This window comes from Dipodomys merriami, unplaced genomic scaffold (genome assembly GCF_024711535.1).
Source record: "Dipodomys merriami isolate MVZ:Mamm:240054 unplaced genomic scaffold, mDipMer1.0.p SCAF_10, whole genome shotgun sequence".
Taxonomy (NCBI): domain Eukaryota; kingdom Metazoa; phylum Chordata; class Mammalia; order Rodentia; family Heteromyidae; genus Dipodomys; species Dipodomys merriami.
Window position 1 is genome coordinate 5,868,539 of NW_027202271.1, and position 23,862 is coordinate 5,892,400.

At 39.6% G+C, this 23,862-nt stretch overlaps 1 protein-coding gene across 1 annotated transcript in view; it reads right to left on the minus strand.

Annotated features, from left to right (window-relative positions):
• Positions 1-763: 763 nt before the first annotated feature.
• The window catches only part of Slc2a13 (solute carrier family 2 member 13), a 349,959-nt gene continuing 326,860 nt past the window's right edge, over positions 764-23,862 (minus strand). Inside the window, exons 8-10 of the mRNA XM_070038876.1 lie at positions 10,165-10,286; positions 9,894-10,046; positions 764-5,580 (exon numbers count right to left, since the gene is read on the minus strand). Coding sequence (XP_069894977.1) covers positions 5,354-5,580; positions 9,894-10,046; positions 10,165-10,286 — 502 coding nt within the window. The 3' untranslated portion in view covers positions 764-5,353. The remainder of the gene's footprint in view (positions 5,581-9,893; positions 10,047-10,164; positions 10,287-23,862) is intronic.

Consider the following 23,862-nt stretch of genomic DNA (forward strand, 5'->3'; position numbering starts at 1 on the left):
ACATTTCAAAAGCCAGGGTTCCCAGAATTTGTTCTGGAGCCCAGGTACCTGATTGTTCTGGATGTGGCTGTAATTTATAATTCAGGAATTACTTGATGCCTAGGTGTTATGAGATACTAAATGAGGACCTACAGAAGAAGAACGTTGGAGTAGTCACTGCAAAGAAAACTTTTGTACCAGTTTCCAGTGTGTGGTCACTAAACTGTTTGGCATTTAAATCTTAGGAGCAGGAAAGGATGGCAGAGGTTAAGAACTGGACAATAAGCAAGGATTTTTCTGACCACTGATGGCATGTACTACTCACTGTTCGCATGTTCATTACTCAGGTGAGTGGATCATTGTGTGTAAGCTGTGGGCTATGTAAGAGACATGGTGATGCTAGGATGTTTGCTGATGTTAAGGTTCATGCAAGCTTTCCAGTGATCATAGGAGTGGCGTCATCTGAACATCCCTTTGGACTAGTTTTATGGTGGGCTCAGGATGGCAGATAATTTGGAGACAAGTCTAGGGACTCTATATCAAGCATGTATGTTCATTAACAAAAGAATTATCAACAGGCACCATGTTTCCACTTAAAAAAACAACTGAAAAGAGTGTTTGAAAGTAATTATCCATGGTCAAAATAAGTGAACATTAAAATGAATAGGACTACATTAATGTATTGAGGTAGATTGAAGATACCGCCAGTCTGTAACCAAGATGTGAATTCCAAAGAAGAGGCTTAGAGAGAAAATAAAGTGCAAGGAAATACATGAGCAATGAATGAACTTTAACTTTTATTTGATTATTTTCATATACAGTTCTGGCACTGATACATTTTTAAAAAATGATTTTAAGATTGAACTTCAATAAAATAACTTAAAACACTGTCTCCATAAAATATACAATATTTTGATACAGAATAGGCCAGGATGACTTTAAGTATATGATACATACTCATGATTTTTAAGAGATATTCCATATGTCACACGTAGGAATAAATATATTGAACTGCCAAGATAGGAGAAGTGTTAAACACTTATTTAACATGCACTCAGAAATTAATATACAGTTTAAAACACACATTTTAAAAGCATAAAACTTTTATTTAACTTAGATATGTATCAGAATTTTTAGATAGGAATTTGAACATTTATTACAAAGAAAAAAGACACGTATAACATCACGTAAGATGTTACAAAAGCAGCTAGGAAACACTTGAGATAACAAACATAAATTTTACTTTGGCTAGAATTAAATCTGATCTTTCCTAATCTTTAAATGAGATGGAATGATATTAAATTTACTAAAATTGTAAAACTTTATAGAGTTTTTTAAAATTTATGTGCTGGTTATCTGAATGGTCCATTTCTTTTTCTTAGGTTGACATAACGAAGTCAAACACATTAACTTACCTAAAATAAAATGTGAACATTACTTACAAATATTTAAAATCTTGAAGTACAATAGACTCTTTTATACATATAAAGATTTAGAGGAATTACATTTTTGTATACTCACAAGTAAATTATGATAAAATACTTTCATGTATTCCAAAATCAACATTCTTAAAAAAAACCCACCTCTTAGAGGATGATTATTGGCACACAAAAAATTTCCTTCTCTGAAGAGATAATGCAAGAAAGACTTGGTAACAACTAGCTGTTCAGCATTTTAAAGTGATTGCTGTCTTCAGAAAATAGCAGCAATATTGCTCACCTAGGAGAACTGAAATGTACCAACAATTTAACACTGTTGCAGTCTCAAGCACTCCATCAGATTAACTTAATATCCTCTTTCATGAGACTAAGGATATTGATGGATGTGACAGAATGAAGGATACTAAAATTAATCCAAAGGACATTTCTAAGTGTTTTTTTTAGGCAGCAACTACACACAAACCATAATTCATTGCTCAAATAGAGAACTTAATAGAGCTTGTACGTTATGTACATGGTATGAGTTCTCTGCCTCTGGTCTGGCTATGTCATCTCATTCTTTTATTCCTAACTTAGTGAAAAGGTCTGAATTTGGCAGTTGAAAACTTATCATAAAAGCTAGTTGTTAGGCCCTTACTATAATTTGAAGTAACTTGGAAAATAATTTAAAAATCTGATTATAATAAAACAGCTTACTGTTATTCTTTTTGTGCTACTGTAATCAAATCACAACCTGCCAAATTCCCTATTGCATCACACTGTTAGTGAATCTGTTAGCCTAATGTGAGGCTTTTAAAGATAACATGGGTAGCATTTTCACCCTCAGGATTTATGAATTATTATTTGAGTTTTACTTTGCTATTTAAATAGCAAAGGTCAAGGTGCCAACAAATTTTGCCTGATTTTTTTTTCCCTTAGGGTGTGTACTAGATACTCAATTTACAATAACAGTTTATCAATTCTTTGCTCTAACTGACTTCTCATTTTAGAGTGAAGAACAAAAAATATTTTTAGACTATGTATTAAAATCTGGCTCAATGGTAAAATTAAATAATGAAATAAACTTTACTGATATTCTCATAACATTTGTTTGTTGTCAGGGACTAACTGTATATAGCTGGTAACAAAACTTGAAACATTACCTTTAGGTCTTTCATATTAAAATATTTTTGCTAATGACTAAGTTAGGTGTAACAATCAAAATTAGACTGGGTATTAATATTTTTCTTCCATGTAAACAACCTTTTTGACATCACATTCAAGCATATGAATTTATACATAGAATAAAGTGCTTTTTCTCTTAATTCTGGAGATTAGCCATGTAGCCTGTCCTAAGTACCATTGTGACCTTCTCCATTCCATTTTCCAAAACATCATGCACCCTTACTGACTGTGCAATGACTTCAAAAGTAGCCTGTAATTTCTGTTGAAAGTTTGATGCATAAAATCTGTGTCTGTTTGAATGTCACATCACATCATCCATGTAGAAATTATCTTTAAAATATGCTTGATATTTTAAAGTGGGGATTTTCAAGTTCAAAATGGTAGCCAGTAACACTCAGAAGGTGCACTATATTAAAAAACAAATGGTTAACCTTTAATGTGCTATAAATGTTTAAATCTAAAAAAAATAGCCTAATGCTATAGAAGGTTCCTTTTCAAGTAGTTACTTATTTTTAAAAGTTGTAATTCTTATGCAGTGCCTGTCTTGTACTGCAGAGATGTGGAATATTATCAACACTATGGAATTAACGGAGGAAAGGATGTGGGGCTAGGGCTGGAGAACTGAGGGTAGTTTTCCCTGTGATGCAAATTGATGGATAGAAACTGGCAAACATCATTTCCTTATGTCAGGGAGAGCAGGCCATGTTCTGTTTTAAGAAATAGTCCAGTTGCTCCTTTAATAAAGTTGCTGTGCAGTAACAGCACAGCTGAGGATAAGAATATTAAGGCTAGGATAAAAAGAGGAATTGAGGCAATTTTTTGAACAAATCAGAAAAATAAAACTTTAGAGCACTTTATTGCTCTCAAATATATTTTTTATCCACAATATTCTGATTATATCACATAATAGCTCATTTTCACTTTACCTGTATAAAATATTACAGGTAAGAAATTTCTCATGGGATAAGAGCTAATTTACTCTGTTAAATCACATCTGCTTTTCTGGCAAAAATACTAATATCCCTTTAGAAATCAATTGTCAAAGCACCTAATTCAAGGGAAACCTCTAAAATACTACATTTAAAAAATGAGTGACCAAACAGAAAATTTTTTTTTGGTTGAAGGATATTTAGGGCACAAAAGTGACTAGTTAAGTATTCTGGTGAAACTTGATTGACTAAATTCTCAGCCTTAAAATTGTGATAGGAATAAGTGAGACTTCAGAAAAAACGAGACGTTAGAAGAACAGAGCATCTTGGAGACCAGCAAAAACACTTTGCATTTACCAACTACTGATTGTACATTACTTACTTATATATGTTTAGAGACCTATTAAAACACATCAAACTGATACATTCCTCTGTGCCACATAAAATTCATTCATATTTTTATTGGAATTACCAAATGATTTTGTGAATTTAATAACTACTATGCAGTCCTTAGTAGGACAATAATTATGAATTTCATGATGCACATAGAAATCAATAAGCATTTTGAAAAGACATTGTTGGAAAAGTCAACATTTTCTACATATGTGCTATATTAGAACAATCATATTTTAGAGAAGGACAAAACCAACCATGAGCAAACAGAAAAATTTATATATCTTGGACTTTTGGCAAATGTCAGAGAAAACGAGAAAAGGTATGTAAAATAAAAGCTAGTTTTGTTTCTAGAGTTACAAAAATGTCAAGGCCGGAAAAGTGAGACTGTTCTTAGGAAGAGCTAATAAAACCCAAGAAAAATAAGTGGCATGGTTTTAACTAAACATTAACAACTGCAGAACTATTTCTGGCACTGGTTTCTTCCATCTCTTTTGTTGGAGAAATTATTGTTTGATTAAACGAAAGAAAAGAATAACCTGCCAGCAGCCATCTACATAACACCAATGAAGGCACAGAAGAGGACGAGCCGATGTGCTGAGTTTGGCATGAACAAAACAGACACTGAAATGCAGTTAAAGATCTGGTGCTATTTTTTAGTTACAATCGCATTCCTAAGTGACTAATGAAGGAGTGATCTATAAAAATCTTCTCTTTCTTGCTCTGACAATAAAATATTCTTATCAAAACGTGCTAGCATATCTGTAAATATATGATGCAAAAAAGTATGAAAATAACTCCTAAAATACCTGCTTTTGATAATGTTCAGAGATCCTATGAGGAGTCAGGCTCTGACGAACTCTCAGTATCTAAGCTGGAGAGAGAGAAAAACAAAAATATAGAACCTAAAGGCAAGAAGGACAGCAGTGCCCTGGTAGGACATTTTGGAATTTGTTGATGAAAGCTTAAATGGAATTACTTTCTAATAGGTGATAACAGAAAGTCACTAACCTTTAGGAAAATTTAGGGCCAATCAGTCATGTTTTGGACATAAAACATCCTTGGACCATCCCATACAATCTGTTATAAATATACATATGTTATCTGCCTAGATTGTCACTGACTGTTATTACCACTAATAATTATATATAGTCTTAGGAATAAAGGGTACCACTGGAGTCACTGGGTACAGTATTCTGTATAGACTATCTCAGGAAGGAATTATACACATTTGCTTACGAATTGTTAGGTTAAAATCTCTATAAGTATTTTTACATTTCATTATCATGATTGTACTTTGACTTTTCCTTCTATCAAGTATTCTAGAATATGAAGTCATTCAACATGAGACTGTGGAAAGAACCAGGTTAGAGCAGGGCAGTGAGGTCGCCAATTGCTGTTCTTCTCCCTACATTTGTCTAAATACCTAACTCTATCAGCAGCTGAAAATTACTCCACATCAGAAGCATCATTGTCAGAAAGATGATAGTTACTTCCCTTCACCCGAATGTATTCAATGTATCTTCCCTCATCCGAGTCTGACGCGCCACATGTACATAGCCTGTTGTCAAAGAGAGATTCAATTTCCTCTAATTTTTTCCCTTTGGTTTCAGGAAGACAGCCATAGATAAAAAGAAGTCCCACAGCTGCAAACCCAGCATAGAGGAAAAAGGCTCCTGCAAGAGGAAAAAGATATGTGAATATATATGTACAGAGAGACATGATTTTGATAACCCCCATCGTCAATTATTTACAACCAGGGTATGAAAGGAGACCAAAACACTACTGCCAACTGGGTTAGCCATGTAACCATGTAAATGTAATGTAATTTGTATTTCATAACTCAAATACAACACCAGGGGCAGAGATAAGTTCTGTTTTGAGGCCTTGCCTCACTTCCCTGACTAGGGGGGATTGCTTTTTTCCTGTGTGCTTTCTTAGAAGTGTTATAGCATAGTAGCCAAACAGCATTTTGATTATATGCATACAAGTCTATCTTATCTACTAAGACCAGAGGCACTTGGCCAAGAATGTCTGTCTTGATTTTTAGAACCGAGAACAATCATGACATTGCTGAAATAAGACCTAACTAGAGCACACGGCCATGCTGTCCTTCCTGTCATTCAAAAACCTGGGAGCCATCTCCACCTTTACTCTTTTACTATATTCTTTTTCCCCTCATAGCACTTACTGTAAACTGATAAACACTATGAACTTTCCTACTTGGCTTTTTGTTTCCTTCCAGTAGGAGACAAGCTCTGTGAGATCAGGTAAGTGTTGCTGTAAGATTATACAGTCAGTGCAGCACAGCCATGAAGATGAATTACCTGGCTGTTTTCTGTGTCAATGCAGTAACTATGGATGGATGAGGTATGTGAGGGTGTGGCTCGTTTGTTTTCTGTACATGTTGCTAAGATAGCCTTTCCTTTATAATGTAATTCCCAGTTGAAATGTAAGAGCTTACTTCTCTGATGGAGAAGGACAACTAACTAGAATGAAATCCCGCATAATTTTTGGCCCTCAGTCCACAGGCTCCTGTATATGAAATGGGGCAAAGAAAAGACTCATGTGACAAATGGCTGGAGAAGGGAGATCTTGTGAACTGGGTCTTATAAGTGTATCTTCTGGATAGTCATTTAACTCCTCTGATTTGGTGGTTCCTTATGAAGTGAAATAAGATGATCCTGCAGCTCCTGTTTTGATAATGTTCAGAGATCCTGGCAGTTTATGATTCTGTAAGTAAGTTAGCCCCAGTCAGGAGCAGGTATAGTAGAGTTGATGAAGAGTTATTTGAGAAAGAGATTTGCTATATTGTTGTCTTCTTGAGGGCGGAACCCGTGGTTTGTCCTGGGTTTCCAGTAACTAGTACAGGAGGAAGGGGGAGAAGGTACTTTTAGAGAATGACATTACTTGTGGAGTGGAAAGCCATCTGTCAGATTTTGGTGTACTGTGGGTAACAGAACTTAAGTAAAAGCACATTTCAAAGTCAGTCTTTACACTAAGCAAGCATAAATGTTAAAGAACTGATTAAATTTTCTCAATCTTGCTGATAAAACAGCACAGTAGCTGGAAAGGTGGCTCAGTGGTAGCGTGCCTGCCTTACACGCATGAGGCCCTGGGTTCCTCAGCACCACATAAGCAGAAAAAAGCCAGAAGTGGCGCTGTGGCTCAAGTGGTAGAGCGCTAGCCTTGAGCCGAAGAGCTGAGGGACAGCGCCCAGGCCCAGAGGTAAGGCCCCACAACTGATTAAAAAAAAAAAAAACCCAAAACAAACAACAACAAAAAAAAACGCACAGGGGCTGGGAAGGTGGCTCAGTGGTAGAGTGCTTGCCTTGCATGCATGAGGCCCTGGGTTCGATTCCTCAGCACCATATAAGCAGAAAAAGCTGGAAGTGGTGCTGTGGCTCCAGTGGTAGAGCGCTAGCCTTGAGCTGAAGAGCTGAGGGACAGCGCCCAGGCCCAGAGTTCAGGCCCCACATCCAGACCCCCCCCCCCAAAAAAAAAATCTGCTCTGAAGAGGGAGAAGCTGTGAGAAGAGAGAAGCATACAGGTAAATTAGAATGAAAAAGAGAAGATGTATGTCATATGCCCATTAGAAGTTTGGATGTTAGAATAGCATGCTATCATGATTTTAAACAATTACTAATTAGGAAAGGGAAGTGGCTACTAAAAACAGAACAAGATAGGATCAGGATAATGAATTAGGAATGTTTTCGTGCTAGGGTGATGGATGTTGATAAGCTAGCTCTTAGAAAATGTCAGAATTCTACCCCATTTAAAAATAGGAAAAGGAAATCTGTGTTCTAGGGACAGAGAGGCACGAGTATAATAAGTAGGGAATCGTTTCTTGCTAGTGCTGGAGCTTGAAGTTAGGGCCCCCTGATCTTGCTTGTATTTCTTTTGCTTAAGGCTGCCAGGGCTGGCTTTGAATCATGATGTTCTGATCCAGCCTCCTGAGCACTGGGATTACAAGTGTGAGCCACCAGCACCTGGCTTGGAAATGGAATCTTCAGCCACAATGGACAGAGAAAGGCTAGTTGATCATGATGATTACACAGAAAAACAAGTGCAGATGGGAAAACATTTTAGATGAAAACTACAAAATGTATAACAAGCAAACCTAGTTTGGCTCTACAAAATATCATTTTTTAATCTTAACCAATTTTGGAAGAGTGACAAAATTGGAAGTAAAACAATCTACCAAACTATCTAAACTTCTATAATTAAAGATGAATTAGGACACTCTTTAAGAGACTCTTGCTTATAACCTAGATTCCCAATGCCATCCACTCTCAAGGGAAGACTGCAAATACCAAATTGTAAGTGAAGAGAAGGTTTCCTGTAAGACCTCTGGCCAAGTCACAGAGCAATGTGGGTAGGCTAGCCCACAGTACAGCCAATCAGTCTTGGACTGTCATGCCTATTTATTCCTCCACGGAAGGAAAATGAAAAAGAATGTCTGTAACAGAGCTGCTACAAGGAATTTCAACAGTGAAGAGATGTCTTAGCATTTTTTTCTGAAAGAAGTAAATCCTAATAGAGAGCTATATTAAATTCTAGGTTAAAACAAATATTTGGTATATACAAATCGAGGAATCAAAGACCATGTTTAATTGAATTTCAATACCACAATTCAGAAACTTTGATCTATTTAGCCACACATGCTATATAGAAAATGGTAATTTGGCAGTAACCATTGTCAGAGGACATTCAAAGCAGATCTTTATTTTTTAGAAAGAAAGCATCAAAACTTGAGATCTTGGGAAACAATAAAAAAGGAGGGGGAAAAGGCATTGCTATTTGAAGAGAAAAAGATCATTAAGATGTGTTGTTAGGTAGGGGCCAGCAGCTCACACCTGCAATCCTACCTATTCAAGAGGCTGAGATCCAAAACCAGGCTGGACAGCAAAGTCCATGAGACTTCTATCTCCAATAAAGTAGAAAAAAGCTGGAAGTGCAGCTGTAGCTCAATTGGTAGAGCACCAGCCTTGAGCAAGAAAGATAATGGACAGCACCCTTGCCCTGAGGTCAAGCCCTACCTGACACACCAAAAGATATATTCTTATTACATCTGGAATATAAAAATATAGCTTGTAGATTAAAATGTTACTCAGAAAAGAGAAAAAACTGACCAGAATTTTCCCCTTATTGGAAAGTTGCAGACCTATCAGGCCAGTACACTGGCAGGAAGGAAAGTGAATAAAGCCAAAGACTCAAGTTTTACTCTGTTGTCTTGCTAGTAGTGTAGATTCACAAAGAAGCAGCTTTGCTATCTACCATGTAGCTTCATTATTTTGACTAGGAGTTTCCATTTGATAAAAAAAAAATGCTCCCACTGGATTGATAGCGTATATGTAAGCCTTCAAATACTTCAACGTTCTCCAGAATCAACAATTATGAGTAAATATTATTCTGTTTACACTTGGCATGTTATGAAGATAAGTTCATGAGATTATCCCAGTTGGCAATTTATTTTTCACATAAAGTGGAGTATTTTATTTATGTTTGTGGCTTAAAATGGCAGTGCATTTCCTTTCCAAGAAAAGCATTATTTCTTGATACTCCTTAAGTGGTGACTGGGAGTGAAGAGTTTTTTAAAAAAGATGAAAGCAATGGATAAATGATATGAACTAAAAGCAAACAGCCAATTTAGCATGTTCAGGAGAGAAAGGAAATAGATTTAAATTTTTTTTTTCTCATAGTTTTCAACAATAGTCCACGTGCTTGCTATCTGGCAGATGCCCGGCAAACTAGGCATAGTCCTGTTCCTCTGCAAGGGGGGCAGTTCTGCGTGTGGAGGTAAAGCCACGCAGATTCAGAGACAAGACACAGTGCCGGCTAGGAGAGGAGAATTCCTCTTATCTTTCCTCAGATACAATGCCAAGGCCTTTGGAGAACAAGCGATTTCAAACAGCAAAAAATATAACCACATAATAACACATTATAGAATAGTAAAAATGAAAGTATGCTGGAAAAACTATGCCCTTACCATAGTATGTAAGATACTCTGCTGTGTGTAAAAACGTCAGTGAAACCAGAACATTGCAAATCCAGTTTATTCCAGATGAGCACGCATTGCCTGTACTTCTGGCCCACAGAGGGTATATTTCAGAGTTTACAGTCCAAGGCATTGGTCCCATTCCTGGGAAATAAAAACAAAAACAGTGAAGATTGTGTAAAGAATATGAAAAGTAGTAAGTAGCGTGTGTTTCCAAAAGGAGATAGTCAAATGCAAAAATAACAACAGAGTCTAGACTTACCAGGTGCAAAGAAAACCAGATATAAAATAAGGCCCAGAAGTGCAGTCCAGGAGTACGGAGTAGGGCAGAAGTTGTAAGCCCAAAATACTTCTTCTGTTTTAAACTTGGTTTCATTTTCACACCTGAAAAAGAGGTAATGCAGTGATTAGTAATCTAGTGTTAGGATATAGTGGCAGAAAGTAATGTGGCTATATTGATTGTAACTGTAAATCCTTTAGGATATTAAGAAAAAGGTTCCAAATGTTTTTCTTTAAAAGAAATAATGAAATAGTATTACACGTGTAAACATGTGCAGAGAGAACATTTTAAGAGTTCAATATCATTCAAGCAAATCACACAGAAATATACTGCTTCATACCCATTAGATCTAATTTCTAATCTGGATGCCACCCTGACTCAGGCCACCTTGAGTCATCAGATGTACAGTCAGCACAAGATCCAGATTTGAGAACCAGACCTTTTTTGTCTGGCAGGTTGAAAAGAGGAAAAGTGATTATGGTTGATTGTGATAGCATCTCCTTTTCATCACTCATTCCTGATGACCTTGCTTCTTTGTAGTGAGGTGACATGAAGTGTCCTTGTTTACCTTGAGGGTCAAACAGAACTTAATGCTTTTTACCTTAATGCCTCTGAAGATATTACTACTTCCCAAACATCATTATCCTTGTAGTCAGTGTAGACAGTATTTCTGCCTGTCAGTTTTTGTGTGTATTGGTACTTGAACTCAGGGCCTCACACTCTTGTTTAGCTTTCTTGCTCATAATGGTGTTCTAACAAAAAGCATGGCTTTTTGTTGGTTAATTGGAGATAGAGTCTCAGGCTTTTTTTTTTTTTTTTTTTTTTTTTTTTGCCCAGACTGGCTTTAAACCTCTATTTTCTAGATCTCAGCCACTAGAGTAGCTAGGATTACAGGTGTTAGTCACTGATACCTAGCTCTTTGTCAGCCCTATGCCTGATAAGAGTTTTGTGAACTATTTGTGTCATCCTACCTGTCTTGATGACTTGTATGCCTGGCCAGTCTTTCCGACTTCCTCTTATCTCCTGCCATGTCCATTTATTTTTCCTTTTGGCCCATTTGATACATTTGGGCCTTGGAGGAGCTCCTTTGTTCTTGTGAGAGGTTGTCATTACCAGAAGGGCCTATACTGTCTTCTCTACTGAATTACCTGTTGTCAGTTATAGCCTCAGATAGCCTGTAATCCTAGCTACTCAGGAAGCTGAGATCTAAGGATCTTGGTTCCAAGCCAGCCTGGGCAGGAAAGTCTGTGAAACTCTTATCTCTAATTAACCAACAAGGTGGGTTTAAAGCTGTGGCTTAATTAGTAGACTGCCAGTCTTGAGCAAAAAGCTATGGGACAGTGCCTAAGCCTGGCACCGTAAAAAAAAAATCTCTTAAAGTTGTACCCCTTATTTTCTTAAAGAATTGAGGATCTTCAGTTCAAGCATCAATCTCTCCCTTTCTCTGTTTCTCCTCTTCTGTACACTGGTAGTTCTCTCATCCTTCCCAGCTGTGGCAATGCATGGCACCCCTGCTTCCTCTGGGATCATGTTCTGTCAATAGTCTGTTCTCTTCCTTCCAGAGTCTTCCCTTCTCTCCATAGCACCAGAAACCTCTTCCCAAATTCCAGAAAGCTCTGTACCCAAGCTCTGCACCCTTGGCGGCCATGGGCCTCCTTGCAGGCTGGCAAAGCACTTACACACTGTGTCCTGAACTTGGTCATCCCAAGTCACCTGTGATCACCTATTACTCTGTGTTAACTCTTCTCCTCTCTCCTCTTTGATTTCTATCTCCCTCTTACCTTTTAAATTTATGCAATAAGAAAGACAGAGATTTGATGGTGATCTCCCCATACACACATATGGTGGTTTACTCCCTCTATCTTCTCCTCTACTGGCCTGCCCCTTTTCCTTTCCACTTTCCTAGTAGTTCCCCTTCTATCACAGCCTTGATTATTTTGTTTTCCCCTAGCTTTCACAAATGAGAGGAAACATGATACTTGTCTTTGTGGAACTGGTTTATTTCACTTCATATCTTCATTGCTTTTGAAAATGCCTCTTCTGCATCTCTATTTCTATATATAGGTATCCTCTAAGGTTCTATTTTGGGCCTCCATCCTGTCTCATCATCATCCCATTTAATTTTAGGACTCTGTAATCTCCACATGGATGGCCTCTATAGTTTACTCTAGCTTTGGCTTTTCTTCCTCAAGCCCTCCTGATGGGATTTAGGGATCTGCATGTGCACATGTAGATAACACCTGCAAAAGCATCCTGGACAACATGGCTACAGTGAAAAATGCCTTCTCAGAGGCAGGTGGGGGGTGGTGCTCAGAGCTCAAACTGTGACCGTACCACTTACTGGCGACACTCATTCATTCAACTTATGTGTCAGACATTAGAACATCTGTGGACAAAATAACCACTGCTCTATTTATGGAGTGTTGTTTCGTGGGCACAAGCATGATTCTGTTTTCTAATCTGTGGCGCAGGCTATTGGAACAATAAATGCTCCCATCTGCACAAGCTCATTGCCTCTGCATTTTGCGTGCTGTGCATCCTGCCTGCCAGGTGGCATATGCGTAAGTTATTACGCTACTCGTGCCCACCCCTCATGATATTTCTATTCTAATTAACGTCAGAGTTGCATGGTTTAAATATACTGGCGTCATCCTCAGTGTTTTCATAGCCACTACAGAGCCTCAAGTACATAAAGCATAGTGGCTAAGACTGTGAACTCTACCCCCTGAATAGCTGAGATTACGAGAGGTTTGTAGTTCAAGGCAAACCTGGGCAAAACATTAGTCCCTTTTTCTCAGCAACATACCATGTGGTGATAAACGTGTGTAATCTCAGATATGCGGGAAGTATTAGTAGGAGGGTTGTGATCTGAGGCAAGCTTTAGAAAAAGGCATAAGATTATCTGAAATATAAGTAGAGCAAAAAGGGCGGAAAGTGTGTGTGACTTAAGTGGCAGAATACATACCTGGTAAGTATACAACAGACGGAGTTCAATTCCTTGTACCGTAATAATAATAATAAATAACAATCTAGGATGTATATGACCAAAGTATTTCATAGGTTTGTTGTCATCTGTAAAATAAGGATTTTCCTGGCACATAACTACACAGAGATTTTTGGGCTTTCATGAGAGAATGAATTCCAAGAATTTCACCTAGCACAAACAAGAAACTACAATTACATTTTCTATAGGTTGGGAATGTTGCTCAGTGATAGAGTGCCTTGGATGTTAAGGCCACTGGCTTGATTCCCAGCACTGATTGTAAATCTACACAGACACACACACAGATGCATGCGTGCACACACACACACACACACACACACTTGTATGTGCTCCTAGACAAAATTTCTTGACTCTGTTTGGATCAGTACCACCTAGTTCAGACTATGGATGATCTGTTCCTGATGGCCCCTCCCCTCAGGCCCTCGAGTGTGGGCATAGCCCATGACTAGCTTCTAATCAACGGAGTTGGCAGAGGCGACAAGACATAGTGATTATGTGAGAAAACAGTACCCTCTGCTGAAGTATCTTCCTCCCTCGAGGCTGAGGGAGAGGCAAGACGCCCTGTTTGTGGAAACCTGTGTTGGAGGCACAGAAGGACCTGGGGGGTGGGGGGGCTAGTCGTCAATAGCCAGAAGGACATTAAGTCCTTGACACAGAGCCATAGCTACTGAATTCTGCTAGGAAAGCTGAGTTTCATAGGAAATCAGAGCTCCAGCCACACTGATCCTCTAGGCAGAGGACCCTGGTAAGTTGTTCCTGGGCAACCTAGGTTTTCAGAAAGGGATAAGTGAAATACAGTCTCCTTTTTTTTTCCTGCTTCTAGCATTCCTTTCTTTGAGCTGTTTGAGTTACCTCATTGCTCAAGACCTAATATTCCCAACTCTACACAATAGAGCCTGCAAAATTGGCCTCTATCCTGCCATCATTTGTACTCAAGTAAATGAAGCTGCTTATTTCCCAACCACAGCTTCTAGGTCCCTTGTCTTCTACTTCTGTTATTACCTACCTTCAAAAGGGGCCTCAGACATCTCCCCTCTCCTCATTCTCCCTTACATCACGCTGCAACAGGGCTCAGGGGTAACTGCCTAAATGCTCTTCTACCCACTGTTCAGCGCTCTCCGGGGTACTGTAGTGTGCCACAGAGCTTTAAGTGAACAAGGTGTTCGTGCACTTCTCCCACCTGCCAACTTTGTGACTTTGTGCAACCTCTTCCTGTTTCAGTTTGCTTACCAAAAAAATCCTAATTGAGTTCTTACCAACATTAAACAAGGTGACAAATGCCTGACACAAAGAAAGCAACTGATGTTTCCTGAGTCCATAGTGATTTTGTCTGGGCATCATGTTTCACACCTGTAATCCTATGGAGATCTAAATGATTATGATTTGAGACCAGCCTGGGCAGAAAAGTCTGTGAGACTTCATCTCCAAAATTAGCAATAAGTCATGCTGAAGACATGGCTCAAATTGTAGAGTGTCAGCTGAGCAAGTATGAGGCCTTGATTTCAAATTTTGTACTGGACAAAAGTACTCATTTTGTATTCCTTTTATAAGTTAAAACCCTTAACATAACCTCTAGTACACCATAATACTTTGTGGAGGTAAATGGTCATTGAATGATGAATGAAGCCTATTTGCCTGTGAGAAGACAGCATTAGAAATATCCTGATAGGTCCCCAAGATCAGTAACCCATCACCATAATTTTTCAACAGAGAAGAATTTGTTATTATAATCTTGAAAAGCTGGGTGCTGGTGGCTTATGCCTGAAATCCTAGCTACTCATGCTGAGATCTGAGGATTGCAGTTCAAATCCAGCTTGGGCAGTAAAGTCTCTGAGACTTATCTCCAATTAGCCAGCAAAAAGTCAGAAGTAAAGCTGTTGTTCAAATGGTAGAACACCAGCCTTGAGTGGAGAAAATGCTTAGGTCCTGAGCTCATGCTTCAATACTGACACGCACGCACGTGCACACACACACAATCTTCAAACCAGGTACTGGTTGCTCATGATTATAATTCTAGCTATTTAAGACAGATCCAAAGGATCAAGCAAACTGAGTAAATATTAGGCTCCGAGTTCAAACCTTGGTACTGCCAAAAAAAAAAAAAGGCAGGTAGGTAGGTTCCAGAGAGAAGAAATATTTACAACTAACTAAAATGCCCTGCAAAGAATCTACTTACTATTTTTCTCGCCATCACAGTTCCTTGCAGGAAGTCTTGCTGTGATAATGCCAAGAAGCCTATTTTAAGGTGAATAGTGTGTTTGCCCACATAACCTTACACATGGCTGAGCTCATTTCTCTGTGTTAGAAAGGCCTACCAATTCCTGTGCAGATTTTAGGAAAACACTTCAGCCATTACCTTAGCAAAGTCACATGCTCAGTAGTAGGTAGAGAGCCAATGACTAAGATCTGACATCACTCTTGACCTTCAAAATACAAACACTAGAAATCCCAGCTAAAAGTGAGAGATGTATATTCCAAATGTTCTTGCAAAATACCCTTGTGCTTTCCTGGCTTAGCGACCACTGGTGGGAGAACAAAACGATCCCAGAAGGAACAAAAATATTTGGACATCAGTGTGTGGGCTGGGATTAGAAAAAGTCATGCTCTCTGATGTGATGTCTTTTCATGGAATCTGAGTGCCAAACCAGAAAATGACAGTAAGAGAAAGAACCTATGTGGATGGACAGAGACAGCCAAAGCTGCAGAGTGCTGTTAAGATAGAGGCATACAGGAGTGCACTGTGGCTCAAAGTGGTAGAGTGCTTGCCTTGGGTGAAAAAGCTCAGGGACAGACCTAGGCCCTGAATTCAAGACACGTGGCTGACACCCCCCCACCCTCTCCCCCCCAAAAAAAGGCACGGCATACATCTTGTTTTGGCAGCATGAGAGTAATCTTTACCACTACAATAACTTCTCTGCAGCTTGACAGGTGTGAAGAAGTGTGACATGGGGACCAAATAAATGGGAGTTCCCTGCTCCACTGCTGGGGCCACAAGCTTCCTTAGCAGCACAGCTAGAAATAGCCCTCTCCAAACATGGACACCCAGCACACAGCCAGTTCACCTGCAGAACTAGCTCTGCCTCTCTTCTTTTGTGTTACCTCACCAACACATAGAGATTTAGAATTTTAAACCAGAGAAAAGACTGAAGGAGCTGAGCAAGTGCAAATACATAACTGCTCACCCCAGATACCTGCAGCTGCTCAGTCCTACTCCATGCACCGCACATGTTTTTTGTATTACCACTCTTGTCCCCATGATAAAGTCATGTGTGCCTTGTTTTGTATGGGAAATTGAGAAAATAAATGCAACTTGTATACGAGAAGCAAAACTTCCAGTGTTAGCTCTCCCTTCCTAATTATTGATAAATATATACAATTTGTTCCCTTCCCAAAGACTATGAAGTACTTAATATTTTGGAAAATGAAGTGCTTACAATGGCAGGATGACTTTTTGTTTTTTCTTTGCAGTGCTAAAGACTGAACCTGGGGCCTCCTGTGCTAGGCAAGCTCTCTACCACTGGGTAATGCCCCACCCCTCTTTTTTGACTGGATTGCATCTGGCTTTTTGTGACACAGCTCTCCTTCTCACACTGGGTTCACCGCACAGGTCTAACTCCTGAGAAAGAATGGAGTCAGTTCCTATGGTGCACCAACATCTGCAGTGACGACCACTCAGCCAGTCACTGCAGTTGAAATGCCTGTCCCAAAGGGCTATTTTCTTGTTGCCTATCTGTGGGAGCTTACAATCCTGCTGATACATTTCCAAGTAGGAAATGGCAATGGGGTTGTATCTAAGGAAGGTAGTTTATCTCCCAGGAAGGCTACCTTTCCTCTCAAGTAAGGAAAAGAAACAAAATGCCAGTTAAGCAGGGGACCAAGATGATGTAAATTTATTGAGAGCAACCCAGACCACAAGGAGCTTTTACTCTGGGGCATTCCATCAAAGGAACCAGGAAAAGTTCCCATGAAAAATGTGACTCTAGCTGGGAAGGGGCTCAGTGGTAGAGCACTTGCCTTGCATGCATGAGGCCCTGGGTTCGATTCCTCAGCACCACATAAGCAAAAATTAAAAAAAAAAGCCGAAAGTGGCGCTGTGGCTCAAGTGGTAGAGTGCTAGCCTTGAGCTGAAGAGCTGAGGGACAACACCCAAGCCCAGAGTTCAGGCCCCATGACCGGACCCCAAAAAATGTGACTCTACTTCCTGGATACTTACTTACTCTTCTGTGGGCAGAAGAGTGGCTGACACATTCCATGTAAGCTCGTGGGACACATATGCAGTGAAGGATCTTAGAAGCGTGCATTCTCTAGCTTGTGATGCACAAGGGCATGCTGGAGGTCTTGGCCTTGGCTGATTACCCATGCCCCTGGCTGTGGCACTTCCCTAAAGAGGCTTGTCCTAAGAGTAAGTGTAGAAAAATCTATTGTCTTCTGTTAATTTCTTCCTTGTAAAAAGAAAATCTCTGCAATTACTGAGGCAATTCAATCATAGACATGAATAAGAGTCAAAACAGAAAGTTAAAGCTAAAAGCCAGTATTTCCTAATTTAAGGAATAAGTCCCTGCATCTAAATTCTTTATTAGTAAGCTGGCTGCCTTTTATACTGTAAGTATGAGGAGAGATGTACAGTCAAATGAAAATAATACAGCTAATGAGGCGCCCATGATGTGCTTCAGTTTAGATTGGTATAATGTCGTTTGGTAAAGAAATCTGGTGGACAAACTGTAAAGTATATCTTTGGGAAGTCTCATGGGATTCGTAAATGCTGCCCACAGCCCCTCCTACCTGCCCCATGCACAGGAACAATGCCATTTGCCCCTCAAACTGACTGGTTGCCTGCCTGACAACTGGTCGGTGCCTACAAGGGAGCTGCTCTGCACACGCAGGGTGATGCTTCCCCCCAGAAAATAACGGCAAATGTTTTATGCTTTAGCTGTGAAAATCAGAATTTGAAATACTTAAAGATGGAGCAAGTAGTCTAGATGTGGAAGGACAGTGAGAAAGAGGGTCGGCAGAGGCCCCAGGCAGCAAGGACAGGAACTCTGCCACCCACTGGGTGCACAGCATTCTGTCTCTGAGATGTAGAGCTGGGTGCAGATGACACTATTTTCTTCCCTTTCCCCTGCAAAGCACTTTTTTTTTTTTCCTACCACAAAGCTTCATTTATCAGCGAGAATTATGAGGATCTCAAAAGTGTTACCAAAATGTTGGCTAAGTTCAAGGCAGAGTACTCATCCTGATTTTGAATCCCCTAACCCATGGGTCCTCCAACACTGAACCTGTGGTGGCCTAGCTCCATTTCTCCCATAGTCTTTTTTCACTTCAGTGTTGAAAATAAAAGTTATGATGCCAAGGTGCCAGTGACTCACACCTGTAATCCTTGCTACCCAGGAGGCTGAGATCTAAGGAATGGGGTTCCTTGCCAGCCTGGGCAGGAAACTCCATGAGATGCTTCCTTCCTTCCAATTAACCACCAGAAGTGGAGCTTCTGTGTGCATATGCACACTCACACACAGTTAATTAAGATGGCTTTTCTCATAGCTGCTCATGTGGATGAGCTTTTCTTCAGCTATACTGGTGTACACAGTTCATATTGTCTGGGATTTCTCTGGGGAATCATAGTCATTATCTACCTTGTCACACAAACCAACCTTATTTTCTTTTTTGTTTTGTTTCTCTTTAATTCCCTCTTCCTTTCATTTCTTGCCAGGCTCAGTTAATTATATAAGGAGCTTTAGGTGAAAGTTCAGTGAAATGAGGAAAGGTCTGTCCAAGAAACAGCAGAGCTGGAGATGTGGCTCTCCACCTGCAGGAGGCCCTGGGTTTGATCTGCAGCACTGGTCTCCAAATGATCATCTGAAGTTAGTCATCATAACAACTTCATTTGTACATTATGGGTTCTAAGAACCATGGGAAATAAAATGAGTTTAATTAGATAAAAGTCCTCAAACGCCAGTGGACAGCTACAGTGGAGGACATGTGAGGACACTTTATTGCAGGCCTCATTTTCCAAATTCGACGAGTGAGGTTAGCTCACTTGCCCAAAGTCTCGAGGCAAAAAGATCACAAAAACCAGCCTCGTGTAGCACCCCACCCAGAACCCACTCAGCACTGAGACCCACGCTTGGCTGGGTGAGGAGACTGTCCATGGGAGGAAGTGACAAAGCATGTATTCTCTCTTCTGAAAATGTTTTTCAAACACTTTGTTTCCTCATTAATGAACTCAACCTGAAAAGTAAATCTGAACTAACTGAATCGGTTTTCTGGAAGCTCTGCCAATTTACGTTCTCCCGTACGCCCCAAGATGTTGCTGGGTGGGGCTGTGCTGCAGATGGGCTGCTTTCAGTCAAGGGTGACTAGGTTGGCAGACTTTATTCTCATATCTTGGGTGATGATGGCCTGCATTTGTAAAACAAACAAGTGATGAACAAAAGCAGTGAGTTTCATAGGGTCTGCTCTACTGGCTGTCACTAATTTAACATAACACCACCTTCATAAATATTTTTGAAACCAAAACAATGATAAAAATAAACGAAGCTAATAATAGTTCATCAAGGGACAGAGTGATTTCTTTGGAATCAAGTTATGAGGCCTTCATGACCACTTCTATCATTCCCAGGTTCCCATTCAGAGATTTCTTCATGCAGAATGCTTCCAACTCCTGACACCCAATTCCTTGCTAAGTGGTCCATTTGCTGATCCCTGATAGATAAATCCAGTCAGGACATAGCCTGTTAGCCTCCCTGTTCTTATCCTAGGTTCCCTAGGCCAGCACTTAGCACATTTTCCACACAGTCATTTGCTCAATAACTTTATCATGTCAAACAGTTCCCTTTAGGCTGATTTTGGCCATCTGACACCAATTTCTCATTGTGTTGTAAGCATCTGAGAAGACAGCTATCAGTTGCTATTGAAATTTCTCAGATTCTAAAACCTCTGTTTCACTTACATAGTGCTGGTCAGTGTAAGGAGAGACACTGCCCCATACCTCAGCCTTGTGCAATCCATGTGCACCATCGTAAGCTGCAAGCATTTCAAGTGGCACCAGTCCTCAGATTCTACCTGTTTCCCACTGCAAGAAGGTGACATTCTTGTCTGCAGGTGTGGGAATGAATACACTGATGTATGTACCACAGTAGACCGGATGATGAAAACAATTTAAAAATTCTTTTTATCCTGCAAACTACAGCTGCTTTCCATGCAGTGTGAGTTTCACAGCTTCTGTATGAAAGCTGTGTGCCCAGCAGCAACGTTACTGAATGGATGGACATGATGGGATTAATGCTTATACAGATATCTTCTCATGAGAAGCACCTTAAGAGATATGAGTTATTTTAATTCTCAGTAATCCAGAGCAATAGCATCATTGCTCCTGCTTTATCATCTTCACACATGATGATTTTCCTAGTTTGCATGGCAAAGATCTGAAAGCAGTAGTAGCACTGGAGTCTGCTCCACTCGGTTTCCTTCTGCAGCACACCGCCTTCCAGCGTATGGATGAAACTCTCAGTCCTATGATGCCTTTCTCTTTAGTGATGCAAATTGAAAAAGAACTGCCTTAAATTTAGCAAAAAAAAAAAAAAAAGACCGACATTTCTAGATAAAGTGAGTGGAATAAAAATGCTTCTCTCTGAGCAGGGAGGAATTAAAGTGCACACCATCTTGGCAGGTCTGAGTCTTTGTGTCCTCTAGACTCTCTTTTGACTCTGTGTCCACTGTGCCTCAAAGCACCAAACATTCATTAGAACAGGAAAGATGCTTACTGGAGCTGGAAGATAATCTTATAATGATCTCAGTAAGTGCCTAAGTCATTGGAGGGCACCAGTGTCAGCACTACAAATGGCCTGCAGGGAGGACAGGCTTTCTGACTCCATCTGCAGTCGTGAATAATACATACTCTACGTCATGGAGGTGTGTAATAATTTTTCTCTGATACAATTATGCCAATGAGGAATTATGAAAAAAATTTCCTTAGAAGTTGCTTAGAACACGTAAGAAAATATATCTATAGAAGGCCGCAGGAATTATTTCTAAAACAGTGCTATTAGTTATTATTAGTTTTTTGCCATTAGTTATTGACACAAGAATTTTGTGAACAGCAAGGAGAGGGAGAGTCATTCTCACAAAACTCAACTTTAGCTGGGTACCGGTGGCTCGTGCCTGTAATCCTACCTACTCAGGAGGCAGAGATCTGAGGATCACAGTCCACAGCCAGCCCGGGCAGGAAAGTCCATGAAAATCTTATCTCCAATAAACTGGAAGTGGAGCTGTGACTCAAGTGGTAGAGTGCTCGCCTTGAGCTGAAGAGCTTGGGGACAGTGCCCAGGCCCAGAGTTCAAGCCCCATGACCAACAACAACAACAACAACAAAACCATACCACCAACAAAAAACTCAAGTGTGATTTCATCTCAAATTACTACTAAAGCAAAAATGTAAAAGCTTTGCAGATTAAATATTTTAACTGCAATTGTCGTTTATCTCACTTCCTCATTTGCACAGAAACTTCTGTAACACCTTGCTGATTATCACCAACAAAAAAAAACTGAGAAGATCTCAGTTCTTCAACGAAAGGTGGTTATTCTACCATTAAGGTAAATGAGTAGCGTAATGGGTCTATTAAAATTTACCCCGTTCTTAATATGTCCCAGGTAATCAGTCCATACACCACCCAGCATTCCAAAACCTTAGAAAGAGCTTGCTTCCAGAAGCAGCTTGCCCAGTCTGAGCTGACTGCCTTCCAGCTCTCTCCTCACCATCAGGTGGTAAAACAATGTACACAATGGGGATGTACAAGTATTTTAAACAACAAATGAATCATTTCTTCCCCTTCTCTCTCTGCCTCTTTCCTTCCTTCCTTTTCTCCATTCTCATCTTCCTTTCTTTCCATTTATATCCCCCTATACTCTCTGTCTTCTTTGTGTTTGAAGATCAAACTATGAAATGATTAGAACAGTGGTTACTGATAATAATAAGATGCTTATATTCTGTCAGCCCCAAAGACAAGGAACTGTTTTCTCTGTTGTAGCTGTTTAAGGAAAGTACATTCTCTTGCATTTAGAGACTCAAGAAATTTATTGAAAGACCTTTCATTATATAAAAGATCTCATTGGGCACAGAGGATTTCTGTTTTCTGTGGCTAGACACTGGAAGGTCTTCAGGACCAGAGCACCAAGCACTCCAGACACAGGGTGCATGGACTTAAGCTGAGTCCATGCAAGCGCTCACTTCTGTTTCTACATTCTTGAGCAGTCCCTCATCCATTCCAAAAATGGGAAATGAAAAGTCTCCTATTGGTTTTTAAGCACAGAAACTAGTTTTTATAAATTTTTCTTCTTTTATAGCCATTAAGTTAATCTTTTGAAAGTATATCATTCAGAAATTTCTAAGTAATATTCAGAGTTCTGTGACTATTATAACCTAATTTTAGAACGTTTCCAGCACATCATAAAGAAATCCCATATCTATTAGTAATTACTGCCATTCCCTTCTCCCTCTAGTCCCTGACAGCCCCTAATCTACTTTCTGTCTCCATGGATTTGCCTTTTATACATAGCTAGTACAATAGGATCATGCATTCTGTGGCCTTCAGTAACTGCTTTCTTGGCTTGACAGATTTTAAGCCAATGCAAGGTGATGTTCATACTTTATCATTTATATAATGCAGGGTACAGGTTCTAGAACTCTTAATTTTAAAATGTGGTCCATTGACTAAATTTTGGCTACTGGGATATAAGCAAAAATAATAGGTCTTTGCTTCTCTTCCCCTATTCCCACGGGCTGGTGATGGTCTTCATGATGACAAGCTGGCTGAAATATGTGGGAAAGGATCAGACTCAAAAAACCGCTGAAAAGAAAAGAAAAAAGCAAAACTAGGCTCCTGACAGCTTCATGGCAGACAGCCATGGAATACTGAGGACCTGCGGGACTAAAACGCAGCACTTTTTGGTCACAATGGGTCAACCTATGGGACACTGGCCAAAGAGAGACAGCAGCCTTATCCACTGTGGCCTTTGCCTGGCAGACAGGCTCCTGTCATTTTCCATAACACTGATGCTGTCCTGAGCATGCACTGTGTTGACTTCCTCTTTGGTAATTTCCTTATATTTCTATGGGGTGGGGGCTGCTTATTACAGGGCATGGATGTTATCACAATTTCTAAAACATTCTGTCAAATTTTCAGGTGAGAATATAATTTTAGTCATTGCAGCCTTGAGTAAGACATTTTTTGGCTTATTTTTTACAAACTTAAGGCATGAACTGTTTTTAGTGTAAACACTAGTAAATAATGGGTAATGGAAACTGAATTTTATTCTTCGTGTGTAGTACGATGTACCTCTTCAGATGATGTAAAGTAAGTATTTACATATCTCTAAGCCCTTCAACAGGGAAATAATGGTAAAAATTGCATTGGGTTTACAATAATCCTTATGTGCATTATCAAATGATAATGTTTTCAGCATATAGTGAATTTATTTTGGATTTCTGTCTTGTATTTCCTGAGCTATAATGGTAATGTCATTTTCCCATTTCAGCTCCGTATTTTTCTCATTTATATTGCAGCAGTTTTCTTAGCACAATATGGTTTTCTGTTTTCCTAAATGACAATAATATGGAAATAATATGTGAGGAATTGATACAAAATGAGGAGCTAATCTAATAATTCCCTCTACTAAGTAGC